The sequence below is a fragment of the Anguilla rostrata genome, chromosome 5, assembly GCF_018555375.3.
Source record: "Anguilla rostrata isolate EN2019 chromosome 5, ASM1855537v3, whole genome shotgun sequence".
NCBI lineage: Eukaryota > Metazoa > Chordata > Actinopteri > Anguilliformes > Anguillidae > Anguilla > Anguilla rostrata.
Genome location: NC_057937.1, coordinates 12,128,274 through 12,149,993, shown reverse-complemented (window position 1 = coordinate 12,149,993; position 21,720 = coordinate 12,128,274). Strand labels below are relative to the sequence as shown.

Sequence of the window (21,720 nt, the reverse complement as noted above, 5' to 3'; positions counted from 1 at the left end):
GTAGCTTGAAAACAAAATGAGTTGCCACACAAAGTATATATGTGCTTGTGCAAATGGTGGTGAGGAGTATTGGTGAGTGGAGTGTGAGCAACAATTAATTCTCAACAGTGACCAGCAGATTATAGGGTCCTGACTACTTTTGTGACTATCCTGAATTCAACCAGTATTCATTGAAGTGTGAATATGGTATTACTGTATAGAGAATACAGTAAAAACTGTATTCATTTAATGGATATTATGTGAGTTTCAAGCTGCATATTGAGCCTGTACATCAATTTAATTGGTCAAACAACACAACATGTTAATCTCCTGCTGCAAGGTTATATTAAAAGGTATGTGTTAGCCTACTTTACCTATCCATAGCTTAACTTTGATCTAAAATATGTCCAGATGTATATGTAAAATGAAAGACAAATGATCCACTTTTTGTTGGGGACAAGGACAGGCTTTATAGAATATTTACAAACAACAAGCTTAATTCCTTTGTGAGAACAAAGTTCTAAGTAAAAAACCTACTTTGTAAACAGAGTGATACTGTTTAATATTATACGGTCTGGCATATTCCCATAAATCTTCATGTGAACTGTTTATACTCTCATGTCAGCAAGCTAAACAAAATCCCAAAGGAGGTCCCAAATGGATACGTCACAAGCAAGTTTGATCTACTGTGAGTCTCAGAAACAGGAGCGCACGCATGTGTCCAACAACGTCTCGGAGTTACTGGCAGACATCAGACCGGGTATGATATCTTCTTAACATTCTTCTCACTTTGTACTGAAGGAAGTTTAATTTATTGCCATGTTTGGTTTAAAAATGTTTTGTCAGCTTGTTATGTCTAGCCAGTCATTTTACATTAAAAGAAAGGAAAGGACTGGTTGGGTTCAGTTTATGCCAGCTTTAATAAGTGATTTTTAATTCTCATTAATAATGACTATAAATAGTCACACCTTTTTAGTAAATATGCATGCATATGCATGAATTTCTTTTAACACCATTGTGTATGTATTGTAAAACATGCATTAATAATGAGTCATGCTGTATGTGTCTACCTACAGGGAGAATTATAAGATGCACAGTAGCCATGGACCAAAAACTCAACGACTGAAGCAGATACTCAAGAAATTATAAACCCTACCCTACTTAAGAAAATAAAAATAGGTATGTAGTGCTCTTGTCTTTCATTCTTATACATCTTGGCTTCATTGTATTATAAAAAAAATATATATAATGACACATTAACTAAAGTATTTTTAAATTAATGGCTAACATTTAATGCACAGATGGATGGATACTAACCTCTATGTTTCCTGGATAGCTGTGGCGAAAATGAGTAAAATACTTTTTGGAGCTCTGTGGCTGGAGGTCCTCCTGGTTTTCGTACCCCTGGGAAGGTGCATGACTTTCACCTTACTGCTGTCCATGCCCAACACCTCCATACCGTACAGCGTGGGAAGAATTGGAGCAGCAGCTTTGATTGCCATTGACGCGATCAACAGGAGTCCAGACCTACTGCAAGGTTAGCCTTACAAGCAAAAACAAAGTCCACATGCTTCCACTGTGTGGAGCTGCATGAGTTGTATGTCTCTAGTAACTGCATTGAATTAAAATCAATATATTGTTTAATTGTACTCACTTCCTCAATTAAAATAATTTCCGTATAGTGCTGGTCTGTTTGACTATAAAAGTCTTTCTTCAGCACTAATTGCTACAGCCCTGTAGATGTGTTTCAGCAAAATTTGTGGGTTGTATTTTGAGTTATTATTTTAATATTTAGCTAAGATTACATTGGTATCATTCTCCAAATGTATTTGAAAAAATCTGATAAAAAATAAATAATTAGGTTTAGTAACTGCTCACAAAATCCAGAAACAGACTTTCTTTCCATGTATACCCCTGCTCTGAACAATGCAACCCGAAGAACACTGATTACTCTTCTTGAACACAAGACATTCCTACATACATTTCCTCATCCCAAGAACATTACACAGATTAATATCCCACACTATAGGACACAAAATACATAGCTCTTCCTCCATGGTTTTGACTTTCTTGCTGAGGTGTGATCATGTAAGACTAACTCTTTTTTCTCAGTGAAATATCTCATGTCAAGCTTATAAACAGAGCTTAATATCACAGTAGTTATAGTAGTTCGACATGCACGCCTGTCTGGTTTACAAGATTGGGAAGGCACCATACTGAAAGCTTCCCTTTGATCATCTCACCTTTAACACAATAGCTCTCAGAGCAGATTTATGCCAGTCTGCTTCGATTATGTGATGTATTCTTTATAAGACTAATTCCACAAATTGGTTTGTACTTGTTTACATGGGTTTAGCGGAACTGAAGGTCATCATTGTGCATGCTGATGGGGAGGGCTTACGAAAGCTCCTCTGCTAGTCCTTTTGTAACATATACAGTACGCGAGGAAGCTAATCGTTGTAGCGACGTGCTCTGCGGGCGACAGGCCGAGCAGAACCTTGATGAAAGAGCCGTGAAAAAGACTGTACCGTTTGAAACGGGGCGCAGGTCACCGGCTGGAGCACGAGTACGTGGACGATGAGTGCAGCGCCGTCCGGGGCTCCGGAAAGGTCGTCAGCCTGCAGCACCAGCGCAACTACAGCGCGTTCATAGGGCCGTGCTGCTCAAAGGTACCTCCCTAATATCAGCGTCTCACTCATACTGCTGCTACTACTACTACTACTACTACTGCTACTACTACTACTACTACTACTACTACTACTACTACTACTACTACTAATAATAATAATAATAGGCCCTAAAATCAGCACCTCACTCATGATAATAATAATAACAACAATAATAATAACAATAATAATGTTTTCTCGGAGGTGTGTTCCCAGATTGCCAGACTTGCAGCCTACTGGAACATTGCTGTGGTCAGCCCCATCTGCGCAGACCAGGAATTTCTGGATAAGAAGGTTTTGTTTGCGGATAATACATACAGCACAGTATTAAGCGTGCAGTTACAGTAGCACTAGAAATCATTCACCGATGAGCACAAATCCATTGAGGGTGCATCACAGAAGGGAATATACCAGTGAAAATTTAATAATTATCAGTTTGAAGGATTGACCCAAATAGCTGTGTTTGAAAGGGAAGGACCTTTATTAAGGATTGCTATGAGTATAGACATGCATGGCTTCAAGCATTGAGGGTAATGAGGAGTGCTAATTAACAGTTAGTCTAATCCTTTATGAGATATGTTTCTCTTATTGGAATTAGAAAAAAAATGTGGTCGAGAAGGCACTTAAAGAATTCCCTGTATGTGTTTCACTGAATGTGTTTTAATGTTTCATATTTCCATAACTAACTAACCACAGGGCTTCTCCGAGAGCACCTAACCATAACATAAACCTCAATCCACGTGTGTGACCTTAGTGACAGTGTGATACAAATGAGATGAAATAGATAAATCTACACGGATCATTCACAATAGGATGTGAAGTGATTACTTGCTCCCTCCAAGCACAAACAGCTATCTGCACAGATACTCACCCACAAAAAGGCAAACGAGCGTGCCTGTTAGCAGATGCTTACATTAACCAGAAGTGTCTAAAGGCTGAGGTTTATTTGCAGTGCGTTCAGTATCAAGAGTTAACTGGTGCTTTGGCATTATGCATACACATGAGCACATCTCAGTTCAAACGGAAGTTTACTGCGGTCATAAAGCTTGATGTGGGAATTACTGAAAGTGTTGCAGCATTTCTTGTGACCTGACTGAATGTAAACTTTGGCTTTCTCAATCTGCAGTCTGGCCACCTTCCAGTTTAATTGTTTAGATAAATCTTTCTCTCTCCCCCCTGGTGACTTGGTGTAGTTTATCCTGCATAACCCATGTGGTGTATGACGTCTTCACTTTCAGAACTTTCTGATTTTTTTTACATTATAAATGTAATTAATCACCACGAGCACCATCATCATCATTATAACCATCACATCATCATCATCATCATTCCCTCTGCTCTGTGATGACAGGACTTCCCAACTCTCACCAGAGTATTTGGCCCCTTCACCAAGATGGGTTCCTTCTTTGTCAAGATATGCAGGAAGTTTGGATGGAAGCGGATCGGCATCATCTACTACAACGAGCCCATCTGGACCATGCCTGCTGAAGGAATCAGGTACAGACAGACAGCAGCGTGAGGTATCTCCATCACACAGTCCAAAGGCTTATGCATGGAAGGGCTTATTCAGAGCTTATGTTGAAAATGTATCAATTGTTTCTGCACTGATCTATCTAAATGTTTATATAGCAAAATGTATTTGATAGCATGTGCATGCCTTTAAATATTAATACCTCAAAATTAAGCTCTGAACACTTAATCACTCTATTTATTTAGTGTCTTCATTTGAAGATATTATGTGTTCTTCAAAAGATATGGAAAGTTAAGCTATAATTCAAATCTTAAAGTTAAATGAGGAACATAATTAATCGCATTAATTAGTAGGCACCCGTTGACTAAGTGATGAAGAAGAGTGATTCTGGAACATCCATGAGAACATGTCAGCTGGGGGCTCTAACTTCCTCCTTCTATCTGCTGAAGGTACACAGCGGAGGAGAAGAACATCACTGTGGCCGGATATCTGGAGTTTCATGACCTGGACGAGCAGGGAAACGCCTCCCTCTCCGCAGCCGAGATCCTGCGGCAGGTTACGGCTGTGGCGCGCGGTGCGTACCCTTTCTGTTAAGGCTCCTCTGTTGTGGTCGCATGTGTTAACATGCACCAGTGCACCCGCTCAGTACTGAATTCAGCTGAGCTGAACTGATGCCCTCATCTGGACTCAGAAAATCGCATTTTAGAGAACGTTACTTATTTCATGCACAATGTCTTGAGTTACATGACTTAAGAAAGCGTTGGGGAGTGCCGCTGGAAATAAAGGGCAACGCGTGTAACTTAAAGTTAAGGACATCGATCATATTTTGGCCTGAAAAACCTCAAAAGTCAGTGAACAATTGCTTGTCTTAAAGCTTGATGTATTTGTTAATGTAGTTCAAGCAAATTCCTTATGATTTCAGACCAGTGGTCATGAGATTGTAAACTAGAGACATTACTCAGATTAACCAGAAAAATATATAAAGTCACCAGGCATATGACATACAGACCTGTGCATAAATGTATGTGTTCTGAAAGTCTAAGTTAAACTTTGGACGGATAGGTTAAAGACAGAAATGAGTACTGTATGCTAATGAGTGTTACACTGTGCTCCAACATTCCGGATCCTGTAGAGGTCATAATGCTTCATCTGGAGCATGAACGGGCTTCTCTGTACAACTGGAATAATGTTCCCTGACAGCCAGTAAGGTTAAATTAATGTTAAGTTAATGTCAGTGAATGAATATGCATGAACACGGGAACAGTGGCCCGTTAAACTACAGTCGCGTGGTCACATGGTGCAGCGTGGCTGTAGGAGAACTGAAGTGAAAATTAACAGACCACCCCAATAGGGTCACAGAGACTCAGGGTTACTCCACCAAATATTGAATGTTGCACGCTTCTTAAGTGAACACATTGTTATTTTAATAATTTATAGTTATAAAGTTATTTAGCTTGCCTTATTCAATGTATAACAGCATTGTATATTTCAGTGTTCGGACCAATTGTCAAATTTGCTGATATGCAAATTTACCAGTTTTTGGAAAATAAATGTACTAAATTTTTGTTTGAAATTGAATTTTACACAGACATATACCCATAAACTGTGAAACTGAGAATTTATTGTGGTCTCTTAATTTTTTTCCCGAGCGGTGCATTGTAAAGCACATTCAGAGAGCTTGCAGTGACATTCCTGTAGATACGTTCAGTGGGCCCTAATCCACCATCCTTCATCCTTGCTAATTCATTAGAAACGATAATCTTCTTTTCTCCTGTAGCTCAATACCGTTGTCGGAATTTTGATATTAATTACATCAGGCACATTTCGATTTCAGCGGAATGTAAATCAAAGTACTTTGTGTGTGCATTTGAACATACAGAATGTAGATGAACGCAGAGTAGAGAAAGGTCCATTGCTTTCATTCAACTCTAAGTAGATGTCAGCAAAGATAATGATCAAGGTTCAGTGTACTGCATCATTTTCCTCATTACATTGTGCTTATTCAGTTCTCCTTATGTAAATGGTTGTACACAGGGAGGAGCTGGTCTATCTTCATTTGCTCAAATGAAGTAGGTACATAGGTATGTAAACTTACAATGGGTTGTAAAACCAGTTAGGTATCAGGAGAATGGGATAAATTGGGAGCTTTCCCCTCCCTTTATCTCTATATGGGAAACTACAGCAGCCTGTCTGTATCAACATTGCATGATGGGAAATGACATCCCAGCCTCCTTTGATAGCTGGCCTAGGTCAGGCAGACATGTCACTGAGCTGGCATGGAGGACAAAAACTGGGTGTCTCAGATAATCCACATTTTAATAGTTGGTTGTGGGACAAATGTCAGAAAGCTATTCATCATAAGCTTTTAAACTTAAAATAGCTTTCCTTTCTTTGATGACCAAGTCTCATTACCGAGAATACAAAACTTTCATTTTCCAAATTTCAAGTTGGTGCTGATGGGCAAATCTTTAACTGAGCTGTTGAGTGAGTTTCCTTATAAGCAAGTCTGTGACTTGCATGCAGAATGGTCAGACAACATTACATAAATAAACTCTGTGCTGGTAGTTGCAGTTGTATGGGTGTCTGGGTTTTGTTACTTAGCATTGGGAGCACATACTTTTTAAATATAATAAATAGAGTTTGTAAGTGGAAATTCCACTTCACTTGGGTCTGGGCAGAAATAGCAGAGAATCTGAGATTTCCAGAAGCTCTATCAACTCCTCACTTTACCCATAGTTTTTGGTTCTGGTTTTAGAATTCATTTAACCCCACGCTACCCTCTCTTGGGGCCCACTCGACTCGAGCCAATTTGGAGGGAGCTCTCATTGGTTGCTTCATTTTTGACCGTGACTACTCCACTCATGGGAAACAAAATACTGCTAATAAATACACGTAAATGTGACAGGGATGGACCTGTTTCAAGGGGTATGTTTTGTTATAGTATTGAAGTAGCATGCTGCACTTTGTGAATAGGCTGTGGTTCCCACTGGAACCCAAAAACTCAGGAACTGTGTATGTGTGTCACCGAGGTCAAGGGGCAACGTTTTCCCTCAGCTGACATGTTTTTTTCTCTCCAGTCATTGTCATCTCTGCTAGAGGCGAGATGGTGAGGACCTTCATGATCGAAGCCTACAAAGAAGGGTGGATCAATGGAGACTTTGTCTTCTTCTGCTTCGAACTCTTCGAGCAGAGGGACATGTTTGGAGACTTCAGCTGGAAGAGAGGTTTGTAAAGCTGCTAAAATGCATATTACAAGACCACAATATGTTCAACTAATTAACTTTGCAGTGTTGTCTCAGGTGTCTTCTAGATCTACATGTAGATAGAGGGACAGTGTACTTCGGTCTAGTATGGGTTCTCGTATGAGTTCTTAACATTCTAGTGCATTACATACTAATGCTACTAAGTTTAACACCAGAGTTTAATGGTTCTTCAAATGTCAAACTCCCATGTGTAAAACATTGCTTCAATGTGCAGTTTTGCTTCAGGTTTACTGCTGTTGTTTTCACTATATTTATTTTGAAATAAGCTAGCAGTACCAATATTTCACATAGCACAGTACAGTATGTACATTCATTTGATGATCTAAAATCCAGAACAACATTCATGTACAGTAGTGTACATTTACATTACATTTCTGATTCTATCAAACAATGGCAATAAGTTGTGTGAATGCAAATATTCATGTGTAGTATTTTCTTTGGTTCTCTCAGTAATATTCAAATTGACAGTGACACATAACCATGCATGTATATATCCCAGGAGATGCATATGACTCCATGGCCAGGAAAGCTTATTCAGCGCTGTATCGACTGTCCCTGTACAAACCTGATGACGAGCGCTACCAGAACTTCTCTGCTGATGTCATCCGAAGAGCAAAGGAAGACTTTGGCTACACATACACCCCTGATGAGAAGGTGCTCTTCCATTAGGTTCATCCTCTTAATGCTGATTCTATACGTCATTGTTTGACACCATGCTAACTATGACATAGAACAAGAATATATTTTTGTATGTTGATAGTTCTACATTCACTTAAGTTATATGCTTGAGTTAAAGGATCGTTTTCAGGCTATGTGCTGTATTTTATGCTTATTTTCGCATTATTTTTCACAGTTTCCTGTGATTCTTGCTGATCTGCACTTATTTTGCTGTTTGTGTCGTGAATGTGACAAGCGTTCGATCTGTCGTGTCATATTAGTCTCCTGCAGCACCCTGGATAACAGGATCTGCCAAGTGTGTAATTATACTTACAATAATCTCATCAAGAGGAACTGTCTTTACTGAACAAAAAAAGGGGGGGTTTTCGGCGTAGGTGGGTACACCGTGTTCGGAGATGTCGTGATTGCCTCTGCCATCGGCAGCATACGTGATTGTGTGGAACGCTCAGCCCCAACGCTAATCAGGTTTCACAGCAATTCTTAAGCCGTTACCACACCAGCCAGGCATGTGCTTTCTCCACCGAGAAGAGATTACGTTGTATAAGCCACTTTATAAGGCACAGTGTTATCTAAGATATGAACACTGAACAGGCTTATACCGAATGTATTCAGGGAAATGTGCAAACCTTTCATATAGTTTGCAAAGGACCTGCCTTTTAAGTTCATATGATGCATTAAATGTTACAGTTTAGATTTGTTTTTTGTTTGGTTTTCAACGGGCAGGTGTCCGTTCTGGCCGCTCTCTCCCATGATTCCGTGTGGCTGTACGCCCAGGCGCTGCACGAAACGCTGTCCGAAAACGGAGATCCCTACGACGGGTACGCCATCACCCAGAAAATGTGGAACAGAACGATCACAGGTTTGGCTCTGGGGATCGATGACTGCGGGTCGCAAATGCAGTGACTGGGAAACGATGGCAGGAAATTAACATTGACTCTAAAGAATTATCACAGTTAAGAGATTATGTCCCAATTTCTCTGGTAGCAGGGCGGCCCTGATTTAAAACGAGCGTTGCTTTAATACAGGCATTCAGGGTGACGTGACGATCGATGACAACGGAGACAGAGAGTCGGCCTACATGATGCACCACTTCCAGAAGAGTAATGGAGAGTTCGAGGTGACATATTTCAGTCCTCTCACTATTATTTTCTGCTGCCATAACGCCATGACATCATAAACAGTCAAATTTTATTCCCAGTATGAAAAAGTTATTCAGAAAAATAACGAGTAATTATTCAATATGTGTTTGAAGGTGCTGCAGTATTGAATATTTAGCTGGTTATATTATTTTAAAGCTGCATTAAGCACCAAGGTTCCTCTGCATCACCTCCTGCAGCCATGAAATCATCATTATTTATATCGCTAGTAATCATCAAAGTGCAAATGGAAATTCTATTCTGTCATTTACATTTGCTATGCAGTCAATAAAATTGAAAACTTTCCTCTCCATAGGTTATTGCAAATTACTTTGGGACAAATAAAACATTTGAACAAGTGGAGGGGGTCATGATCAGATGGCCTGGAGGCAGAACAACCCCCCCTTTGGACAGCCCTAAGTGTGGATTCAGAGGGGAACAATGCCCACACACTGGTACTGTGCTCCTGAAAGTCCACCCAGTTCACAATTTCACACACCCTCATAGGCCTGGACTACAAACTACACATGTCCAATCCCAGCCAATGCACTTAGAATTAATCATACATGACTACGATAACTGAACCCACCCTGTTCCGAGTTTCATCGTCAGTCCAGATTGTTGACGCTTTTCTGATCAATGTTAAAATGTCTGTAGTGTGGTGGAGCGCCACCAGGGGTCACTATAACTCTTTCTCAGTGGCCCTGCTAAATCTCGTATCTCGTAATAGCGCACCATTTCTCCCTGCTGCTCGCTGCTGTTGTGAGCGTCTTGTCCGCTGGGACCTCAAATAAGGTCGCCAAACTCATTTTATCTCTGGCCTTGGTCCTTGCTAGCCCAAGGTGAGAGAAACACAGAGTAAATTATTTACAGTTGCCTCCCAGGCCAGAACTGCCATTTCTTTCTGTGCTGAAATATGTATCTCCTATAATAATATCAGGTTATTAAAGTTCTCTCATCTAACACCGGGCTTTATTTTGAATCAAGTATGTTTTGGGAAGCTTAAGTGACAGGTCCTGATATATATATCAGCTCTTTTTTGAAACTTCACAGGACATTCAGTACCTGATATGCATTGTGAAATGTTGTATCTGTCCTGTCTGTAATTTTCATTGTCAGTGTTATAGTACATAGTGTTAAGAACTCAATTAGTTGTGCCCTTGTTAAATTTGGAATTTAATAAGACGGAAGACACACTGTCAGTGTGTGTTTACTGTGAGCTAATTACTTCTTATTCTTGCTTAACCTCCTTGGGCTAAATAAACTACACCACTGAATGAATTGAAATGATATGAAGAGGAAGTACACAATGGAAGTCAGTAAATAGTAGGCAATGGCAAGAAAAGGCCTGTTAGACGTTGGTAACACAAAATTATCAGATGTGGAAGGTCCAGGGGTCAGAAAGTAAAAGACCTGTCCTGCGTTTCTTCCATGCATGAACTCAGCCAGCTGATTTCACTAATTAGTTCTACCTCCTAATTGAAAAAACTGCGCTAATTAGCAAATCCAGATGATTGGCTGAAGATACTCGGGTGGACTTTTACTTCCCGAACCTGGATTTTCCACCTTGGGAAATGACTAAAGTTATTTCCATATTTTCTGCAGAAAGAAGCCTGGTGATTGCTGTTGCAGTGATAATCAGCTTGTTGGCTGCAGGGACACTCCACATAAGTCTCCTTTACAGGTAGCTGCTATGTGCTGTTCATTACCTTAATTACCCATCTGTGAATTACATTTAACATTTTATTCAGGCAGAGAGATGTGATTGAATTTACCGGAGTAAACACCCTTCTTCTCCTCCACCACTCCTCCCACTGTCCTACAGGGTATAAAACAGCCAGTGTCTCTCACTGTAGGTCACACTTCAGCACACACACTTCAGCAGGGGGAGTTAAAGTTGTTGATATTATGGGGCAGAAGAATGTTGTAAACAGAAAGAAAAAAACCCCAGCTTGGTATCAATAAATATATATCATTGTCTGTCTGAATTTAATAACCCAATTTTTTTTCTCAGGAAGTACAAGCTCCAGGAGAAGGCTTCGATGATGTCATGGAAAATCGGTTACAGCGAGGTCACTATAGTGACAGAGCCATACACATCCCCATCAGCATGTCAGGTGAAAGGACTGGCCTTTCTAGCATCATCTCTAGTATCACTGGAGACAAGCAGACTGCTCTGTCTGATTAAAGTATATAAAACTATTACAGGATGAAACTATACTATACTACCACATACCATTTACTAGTTATAAAATAGTATAGTAACATCATAGTTCATATTTTTGTATTTTGTGGTATTGTACTTTTCCAAATGCACAAAATGTACTATCCTGAAGGCTGTCTTGCACAAGGAATAAGAAGCAACACAAAACAAGTTCAGAATAAACAAGTGATGATATTTGTAGTCTGAATCTTTAAAACTAAAATTAACATAAAAAATGAGAAGAGATAATACACATAATTACATGTTGCAGTAGGCCATACTGATTAGGCATTAGGGGGTTTTTGTGCATACAGATGTCTTTTTCACAAGGTGGTTTACTTCAATGACAAATCAATGCACTCCTCTTGGGGAGCTGGGGAAGGAAACACAGAAGGCCAGACCCCGAGCCACAGGTCTGTGGTGTATAAAGTAAGCAGCCTAACCATCGTTCTATTGTCCTTCAGGAGTGCCCTCCGGGGTTGTGCTGTGTGTGCCAGTGAATGAGAGAGAGAGAGAGAGAAAGTGAGAGAGAGAGAGAGAGAGAGAGAAAGTGAGAGAGAGAGAGAGAGAGAGAGAGAGAGAGAGAGAAAAAAATTAATTCTCTAGGGTTATAATTGGCATCACTAGTTATTTGTGATTAGGTTCTAATCTGCACCTGCTTCACTGATCAGATATATTGATTGTCTCATTATGTTTCTTCAACCACAATGATGGCAAGCATGCATAATAATAGATTACTGTGTTGTATGTGAGATGCAGGAGGCTAAACACTAGGTGCAAAATGTCATTCTCGCTCATTCTTATGTTGATTTCCTCATGTGGCTCAGTTCAATCAGTTCATTTAGGGGAGCCATGTACTTGCAGTACGGCACAGCAAATCAAATATCTGAAATTGTTTTGTCTGAGTGCAGTCTTTTTTCCAGAAAGATAAATAAAGAAAAGCAATGCAATTGTTACTCATTCTCACTGACTATTCTTTTTTTTTTTTTTTTACCCTTTAAGGAGAATGTGTGTTCAATTTGTTTCTTGCACGTGAAAAGTGTTAATTTGAACAAAGAACTAATCACAGAGTTGAAACAGGTATGTTCCTCTGAATGATTCAGCGTGACTGACATAAATTTATATTTATGGAGGTGGGATTTCAAATAATGTGCTATTGCACCTTTTTTGTGTGTTTTTATTCCTGTCTTTTCACAACAGTGCAAAGATTTAATACACCCAAACATCTGCAGCTTCATCGGAGCCTGTTTAGATTCTCCTCATTTTTTTCTTCTGACTGAGTTCTGTCCTAAGGGAAGTCTGCAGGTACTCTTTAATTTCTTGTCTTTACAGACACTTAGTTTCTCTTCTGTAAATAAACCACAGGGAATATGTTTGTTTGTATGTGCCACACATTTATTAATCAACCTTTTAAGGGCCAGCACACACGGCTTTTGTCCAACTAAACACTTTCCCAGGGGTTTCCCTCCATATGATGATTTACTTTTCCCAGAAACATTTAAATTAATTTCAAGCACCAACAACATCTGCTTTTTAAATGATAAGTACTGTGGGGCAGGAGTCGGTTCCCTTCACCTTATCATCTCTGTCAGTGACTCAGCTGGTTTTAATCTTTAAACGCGGTGGCTTAACCCCATGCCGCGATTCCCATTTCAGGACATCCTGAGGAATAACTCCATCAAACTCGACTGGACTTTCAAGTCCTCGCTGATGCTGGACATCGTGAAGGTAGGCCCTCGAAGCCGCGCAGCTCGGACCGTGAGGACGGCGGCGGGGTGACCGCGTTTTTTTGCGTTCGTTCGCAGGGCATGGACTACCTGCACCGCAGCCCCCTGCGTTCCCACGGTCACCTGTCCTCCTCCAACTGCGTGGTGGACAGCAGGTTCGTGCTGAAGGTCACCGACTTCGCCCTCGAACACCTAAGATGGCAGGTCAGGGGGGAGATGGGCAGCGACCATTGCGACTGGCAGAGTAAGTGACTCACACAAACAATTTTTCCTGCACGCGACATGGAAGGAACAAAATTTAATTTGCCAGCCAATATACGGCTGACACTTTACACACCACTCGCACGCCATCGACACAGTTATTTTACTGAGGAAATACGAGGTGCCGTTGAGTGCCTGGCCTGAAACATCAACAACAAATGATAGGTTTCCTGCTTAAGATTCAGACCCACAGCCACCTGCTTTCATGGCCTACGAGTGCATGCCCACAGTACTGCCCAATTCATTATTGCTGCCCAGCCTACAAGCCAGATTAATCACACACAATAATAAGCTACAATGATTAGCTAGTTAGTATCTATGAATATCCAACTGTATACATTAAAATGGAAGCTACTTTAGTTTGACAGCCTCCTCTCATCAAAACTGATTATTATTATTAAGATCGTGATTACTGTGATTAAAAATGCTTTCTCAGGTCATTTTCATCCATAGCAGCTGTTTCGTCAAACCCCACAGGGTTATTGTGGAGAGCACCAGAGCTCCTGAGGCACAGGGGGGCCCCCAAGGGGACGCAGAAGGGCGACGTGTACAGCTTTGGCATCATCGTCCAGGAGATAGTGTACCGGTGCGGCCCCTTCTTCATCCCCAACTGCACCCTGAAGGCCAGAGGTATGGAGCTTTTTGTGCCCATGCATCACACAGGCCAGATATATTTCAGCCCATCCTTGACACTCTATCACGCATGTTGTATATCACATGTGCTTTATTGGTTTTGGGATGTCATTGGATGGGGTGCGCCTAGGGGGGCATAATGTAGATGGATGAGTGCACTTGTCTTCGTAATATATCCAATATCCATTGCTGTCAGTCACTGATTAATTCCATCTGACAAAGTGTGACCACACACAGGACCACACAGATGAGACCCAGCCATGAGCCAAGACAAATTAGCAGGACTGAAATGGACTCCATTTTGTTCATGTTCAGAGTACTAAATAACACAGTCACATCTGAGTACAGGGCATCCCACGGAGGATAGCAAACATACAGTGCCCTCTAACTTCCCATTACCATCTCCCGGTCGCCCGGTCATTGAGTCTGCCAGCATTGTGAAACAGCATTAGGGCTGTCCGCTAGTGTGCAACTCAAGGCTAGGCAGTTGAGCTGAAGAGATTACATTCTAAATAGTTGATGAGTGGTGCAAGTGGGCCACCGTAGTGGCGAATAGGCGGTAGCTTGCCAGTATGGCTCTGCAGCCTGTGAGAGCTGGCCACCGTCGGGGTGTGTTTCAGAGATAGTGGAGAGAGTGGCGGCGGGGGGCTGCAGCCCCCTCAGGCCCCACGCTGACCCGGCGGGGTGCCCGGAGAGCGCCGAAGCCCTCATGAGGAGCTGCTGGAGGGAGAGCCCGGCGGAGAGGCCCGACTTCTCCGCCCTAAAGGCCGTCGTGAAGAGGCTGTGCCCCAGCGGGTGAGCGCCATTTTGTTTCGCCTTCCTGCCCATGTCCGTCTGCCCACTCCCCCCCAGACCCCTACTACTAACCGCCCACACACTCAGCAACCCCCCCACCACATACCCCTACACACCAAACACAACCTGCAACACCTATACAGACAGGGCCAGATCTAATTTATAATCTTTCTTATTATTGACGGAAAAGTTGAAACTGTTCCAGGGTCTTATGGAAAAATATGTCACTACCTCCCTTGTTTTTACTGTGAAGCAAAGAAAAAGCCAAGATACTCCAGTCAAGTGCAAGGAATTATGTTTACTTGAGTTTTGACAGGAGACCAGTCCATGGACTTGCATTCTTGCGTTAGCTTGGAGTTGCGCAAAAACTTTCTGAGTGAGTGGATGGAAGTGGTCCTGTCAGTGCTCAGGGAAGGAGTGTTAGGCAGAGTCCCATTAATAGCCGTTAGCGCTGACAGCTCTTTATCAAGGTAAACGAATGCTGCACTTGACAGCATTGCTCAAGAGGACCAGGTTGACATCCAGCTTCCCTCAGGAGAACGTCGCTGTCAGGCAGCATTACGCTCCGCGCCGATCCCACGCTGAGCGATCGCGGCTGTCTAGCGCGCGGCCCGTACGAAAACATCCTGCGTGTGCGCCTCCCCACACATTTAGGCCATCGATCAAATTATATGACTCGAAGCGAATGCATCGGGAACTCAGCTTAAAAACATTTAAATGAAATGGAAAAAGTGAAAACTGCTTTGTGTGTGTGAGGATGGCAATTTAATGGACATCCCCTGTATAACAGGGCCACTTCCCCCAAGCATGAGGCGCGACTTCCAAGTATATGCATGCAATGCAAAGCAAACTGTCCTGAAATCAAATGAAAAACTAATGCTGAAATTTGGAAATGACAAAAATCAAACTGCTGTGTTTATGTGAGAGCAATGCTTTAAGGGAACCTGACATTCCTGTGCTGCAAGACCTTGTCTCTGTGTGCTGAAAGAGGACCTGTGTGCTGTGGTGTCCAACGTTATCTATTATTATTATTGTTATCACCATTATTATTATTATTATTATTATTATTATTATTATTAATAATAATAATTCATTTCAAGTCTTTTGCCTCTTGTTTTTAGTGTACATCCTTTTAACAGTGTTGTCTGTTTTTATAAAACACCACATTAGAGGGAGTGACAACATTCTGGATGACTTGCTGTCTCGCATGGAGCAGTACGCCAACAATCTGGAGGAGATTGTGAATGAGCGCACGGCCCAGCTCCTGGAGGAGAAGAGGAAAGCCGAGAGCCTCCTCACGCAAATGTTGCCAAGGTAACGCCGAGTGGCGCGGCGCCGACAGATGCCCCTTGAACGCATCACCCCAGCGTTTCTTCGCCAGCGCTCCCAACCGCTCACCTGAAAAAAGGGGCGCATCGTTCCCCCCGGTCTGACTGCGTCGTCACGTCAAAATGTCAGTCGTGTCGGAAAACACCTTGGCGGTCTGATCCCAGCAGCTCCAACACGACCTGCCACGGGCGCCGTGACAATCGAGAAACAAATCTGCACGTGAAAAGCGCAGCTGTTTTTAAACCTGACAACTTTCGGGCCATCTGCCTGTCTTTCAGCAGCGCCTCTCCCTTCCCTTTTCAGATCTGTCGCCATCCAGCTGATAGCTGGGAAGGCGGCACGAGCCGAGACCTACGACTGCGTCACCATCTATTTCAGCGATATTGAAGGATTCACTGCCATGGCCGCTAGAATCTCTCCCATGCAGGTTAGACGCTATTTATGACCGCATCCTCTAAATCGTGTGTAAAGCTGCTGCAGCCAGACCTGGAGGAGACTCAAAGGAAAGCAGCGAGCCTGTTCACATGCTCACATTTTTACGGTGAATCACGAGCTGCCCCTAATCGTAAAAAGCTTTTAGCCGGGGTGTTCGCGGGCGAACGTCAGTCTCGGCACGTAACCGCACAAAGGAACAGTCTCCGCTGAAGGTAACTGCGGGGTTTTTTCCGAAATGGTTTCAGGTGAAAGACGAAAAAACTGCACCGGGCAAACAACAGCAGCTGAAGCTGAGTCCCTGGTTTCTTTTCAGGCAGGGCTAAGGTGGCCTGTTCAGAATGCGAGATGCTGGCTGAATCCTGGGGCTAATGCTCCCAGGTTTGAGTGACCTCTCTGGGGTCACCCTGACCTTACTGGGGCTTTACAGCACGGCACTGTTGGTTAAGGTCAGGAGTTTAAATCCCAGGCTGGGTGTTGCTGTGAATGAAAGTATTCAGTAAAATCCAGCGGTAGGGTACTCCTGCGATACACAATGTCCTAGGCGTAATACCAGTAGTGTATTAAGATGGTGGGGATGGTTCAGCTTTTCATGATGTTTTAATTGCTTAACAAGTGGCTTCAGAAACTCTTTTATCAACAGTACCTCTTGGTTTGGAAGATGAAGAATAGGTTGATAAAAGAAGTCGGGAAAAATCATGATCTTATTCATGTGCAATGCTTATTAAAAATTCAAAAATGCATATTAAAATGCACTAAGTGGATGTTTTCCTTCAGGTGGTTAATGTGCTGAATGACTTGTACACATTCTTTGACAACATCATTGACAGCCATGATGTTTACAAGGTAATGCTACATTTATACCCATTTATTCACAGGAGTAAATATCTTCATTAATCAGCCAAGACCCTCAGTTAACATATTTTCTAGGCTTCTGTAATGAATGCTATGTACAAAGAGTAATGATAAATTCTCTCTACTTTCTCATAAAATATTCCACATATTGTAGTCTGGGGTTCCCAATCTCATTCCTGATGTACCTCTGTGTATTCTGGTTTTCATTCCAATCATTATTGCAATTCCTGAAGTATAATGAGCTGTTCATTATTCTTATCTATGCACATTTAATGTATAAAGAAGAATGGTTTGCTCTCTAAATGCCACATGCTTTCAGAAACATATATTCAGATGTCTTCCAAAAAAAAAAAAAAATACTGTTCCATGTTCTTTTGAGGGCTTTTAATTAGTCGGATCAGTTCTCAGATAACCAAAGCTTTTACATGCTGTGGTAAATTAATCCTTTCTAAAGAAATTACATTTTTAATGATTGACCTACTGCTGAAGTTCTTACTGCTGAAACACCTGGTCATTGAAACCAAACCATCTTTGGAATGTGTTCAAAGAGTTCAAATATAAATAAAATGGTAATCAGCTAAATCTGCATTCCAGTAAAATCCATGTGAACACAAATATATGGAGCTTTTCCATTTAATTCTTGAACTAGTTGGTTGGAATAAAAATCATCAAACATGGGGGTATATACAATGTAATGAAAGTATATTGATTGAGCCTGATCATTAAGGTAGTGACACATCTTGCATTCTTTTTATTGCATTTTAAGATGATGTAGTGGTTTTTAAATCCTGTGATCCTTGGGCACTGTATTAAATATTCACTCTTTGCTTTTAAGAGACTGTTCTGTTTCACTTATTTACACTGTTTTGAATCACTAACACATTCAGGTAGAGACCATCGGTGATGCCTACATGGTCGTGTCTGGCTTGCCGATCAGAAATGGCGATGACCACGCTAAAGAAATCGCCAGGATGTCCTTGGCAATTGTGCATGCCATGAAGCAGTTCAAAAGCGAACATGTGCCAAACCAACAGCTAAAGGTTCGCATTGGACTCCATTCAGGTAACCACTAAGGCCGGTCTCAACTGGAAACACGCCTTATCTGTTGCAGAGCTATTCAGTTTATAAGTTAAAAGTATTTATTATATACCGGCATTCTTTTAAATGTCGGGGACAATACTAATTATGTGCTATCACTTTACATGCATTTAGCGGACACTCTTACCCAGAGCAACGTAAAAAAAAATAAAAGAATAAACATTAGTGCTTTTAATGGATTAAGAAGAGTGACAATAAACCCGAAGAGGATAATTGACAGTCTTGGAGTCTAAACGGATAACCTGTTCTGTAATTGCTTCAGGTCCCTGTGTGGCAGGAGTGGTGGGGCTGAAAATGCCACGCTATTGTTTATTTGGAGACACCGTAAACACCGCCTCGCGGATGGAGTCCCACGGGTCGCGTGAGTCCGCGCTGCCCGCCACCGTATCTGCCTGTTTACACCCGCCTCAACAGTCTGCCCGTGTGTGTTCACACCACCGTATCTGCCTGTCTACATCCGCCTCAACAGTCTGCCCGTGTGTGTTCACACCACCGGCCCATAAGAGCGGGAGACTCTGCAAAAAGAACATTCTGTTGTGCAGTGGTTCCCAATCTCTCCCTGCCCAGGATGCATTTAATGAGTGAATGCGTTTCTGCGCCCCATCCATTATTAAAATGTAGCCAGGAACGCATCTATATCAGAACAACGGAGTGAATGCTTCAACTAATAGAGAATTTGTAACTCATGCAGTGTTGACATATACGTAAATAATACATGGCTATGATAGAAATTGCTCCATACACTGTAGATATACGTGGCTGTATACTGCATGTGACTGCATATGTTTACATACACTACATGGCCAAAAGTATGTGGACACCTGACAACCAACATCTCATCCAAAATTATCGGCATTAATATGGAGTTGGTCCACCCTTTGCAGCTACAACTACCTCCACTCTTCTGGGAAGGCTTTATGCTTGAATTTGGAGCATTGCTGCAGGGATTTGCTACCCTTCAGACAGAAGAGCATTAGCGAGGTCTGGCACTGATTGAGCAATTAGGCCTGGCACGCAGTTGGCTTTTCAGTTGATCCCAAAGGTGTTGGATGGGGTTGAGGTCAGGGCTCTGTGCAGGCCAGTCAAGTTCCGGAACGATCTTGACAAACCATTTCTATATGGACCTGCCCATATACTTCTTCATGTACTTTTGGTCATATCGTGTATGTCTCTTTCAGACTACCACTGTTGCAGTATACCGTACCCCCCCACACCACCAAAAGGTTTGCGTTACTTTTACATTTTCACTGTCCTTCACTGTTGTTTAGCCCTCAAGATCCATGTAAGCAGTGCAACCAAGGCCCTCCTGGATAAATTTGGAACCTTTCACTTGGAGCTGAGGGGAGACATTAATATGAAGGTATGGTACTTTCACCTTATCAATGGTGCTGTTTTATTTTTGTTTTTGACAATGCCACTGGCTTTTTACAAAGCCACTACCAGACCAATGCGTCACCAAAAGTTTCCGATGTCTTGTAATTTGGATGATAGAAGGCTACTCTATGCCACACAAGGAAGCTATTAAATAAAACATAGTCACCATTAAAAATATGATCTGAGTCAGAACACCTTCATCATTTAAAAAATGAGGCTTGTTTCTATTTCAAGTATAGAGCAAGACTAAAATAGTTACTTGGTGACTGATAACAAATTTTACCTGAATGAAACTGCATGAATGTATAAAATAGAGAGAGAGAAAGAGAGAGAGAGAGAGAGAGAGAGAGAGAGAGAGAGAAATTCCTTTGACAATTTTTCATTCATATCACTGCGAGAACTCTGACATTTTCTTTCCTCCACAGGGGAAGGGACTATTGAGGACATACTGGCTTCTGGGCGAAGAACCATGAAAGTTTTATGCATATAGATATTTTGATGGATTATGCAGCTCTAAGAAAATCCACCTCAGACATGTTTGAAGTGTAACTTATTTAACTTAAAAAATATATTTCTGTTATTCTTTGTACATGTTCTGTGTCAAGTTTAGACAAGAAATGCTTACACAGCTTACCATTTTATGATTACACATCCCTTTTGGATATCTTGTTTACAAGTCGTCTTTTGATCTTGTGAAATCTGATCATTTGTCATCTGAAGATTCTTATTTCACTTGTGAACAAAAATTGTGTGCTTTCACAAAAGTCTTCAGCTTTACGAAGACATTCACATTTCCAGTCATGTGCTGGACACAAGATTTTTAACCAACAGATTAAGTTGTTTTGGAAAGTGTCTTCCATACCAGACTCAAAGTCCGTCATCAAAGGAAGGCCAGTTCACTGAAGTGCTTCTCTGGCTCAACATTCTGCTGACTTTTAACAAATGTCAGGCCTATGAGGTGATTAAAAAAAAGAAGTAAATAGTTTGCGTCCTACTTTTTTCTTATCTCAGCCAACACATGAAACAAACAGGAAATGTTAGCCATTTAGTGAACAGCTTGAATATAACAAGCAAGATTATTAATCTTTCATCCAGATCATTCTAAATCTAGAAAGTTCTGTGCCTGCCCACCTCTCCCTAACCCCTCTCTGAAAACACTGTTATGTAAAATGTCTCTTTGGCTCGTGCCAACTTGTTTGATTTCTGTATGAAAACCAGTGGGACCCACTTTAGTGGCACCAAGCAAATGTTGAAAGCTCTTGACTCCACCCCTGGAATTTCATGATTCAAAGACCCACTTCATAGATATCATCTTAATGTTGTTAAATTGCAGCTGCTGAAATGATATTTTGCCCACTGTCATTTTGCCCTTCTGTTCAACTTTTCATTCATTCATTTATTTATTTTTTTACAGTAAATCAGAAAAGGGCTGCTTGCCTGCAGTTTGCATTTCATAGTCTTTAATCTACTCATAGTCCATCATCTCATTACTGACATGGATTCAATGGGTGAATTGCAAAGTATGCATTTTTGTTAAATAGTTTAGTGTAGTCAAAGTTTTACCCAAAGAAAGAATCTGATTTAAAGGCATTCTATGCAGGATTTCTGTGGATCCTGTGTTTACAATCTTCCATCTTCAGCTCTGCCTATGCACCCTGAATACCTGACTTTGGTTACCTAGCTAGTAGTCGCTACCTAGCATAGCTAGCTAGAGACAGTTGCTACAGGTAACATTACCTACAGGTCGACCATAAAACAAGCCAACTCAAAATCACTTTTCATCCCCTTGCCAAACTTCAACTGATGCCACCAAGTAAAAG

The 21,720-nt window shown here is 41.5% G+C and overlaps 1 protein-coding gene across 2 annotated transcripts; it reads left to right on the top strand.

The window, feature by feature from the left end:
* Positions 1-675: 675 nt before the first annotated feature.
* Positions 676-20,882, top strand: si:dkey-37g12.1 (atrial natriuretic peptide receptor 1). 2 transcript variants are annotated; one of them, XM_064335136.1, is made up of 28 exons: positions 676-739; positions 1,056-1,158; positions 1,316-1,516; positions 2,527-2,648; positions 2,850-2,939; positions 3,997-4,142; positions 4,566-4,690; positions 7,194-7,340; positions 7,879-8,033; positions 8,781-8,916; positions 9,083-9,174; positions 9,510-9,648; positions 10,799-10,877; positions 11,208-11,310; positions 11,727-11,825; positions 12,399-12,476; positions 12,597-12,701; positions 13,053-13,124; positions 13,202-13,367; positions 13,862-14,014; positions 14,638-14,812; positions 15,983-16,126; positions 16,445-16,568; positions 17,351-17,419; positions 18,316-18,490; positions 18,789-18,887; positions 19,795-19,886; positions 20,326-20,882. In XM_064335136.1, the coding sequence occupies exons 3-28, from the start codon at positions 1,327-1,329 to the stop codon at positions 20,371-20,373; spliced, it is 3,123 nt and encodes a 1,040-aa protein (XP_064191206.1). In that variant the 5' UTR covers positions 676-739; positions 1,056-1,158; positions 1,316-1,326; the 3' UTR covers positions 20,374-20,882. The 2 variants fall into 2 exon arrangements, with proteins under 2 accessions (XP_064191206.1, XP_064191207.1); XM_064335137.1 differs by lacking the exon at positions 17,351-17,419.
* The last annotated feature ends 838 nt before the right edge of the window (positions 20,883-21,720 follow it).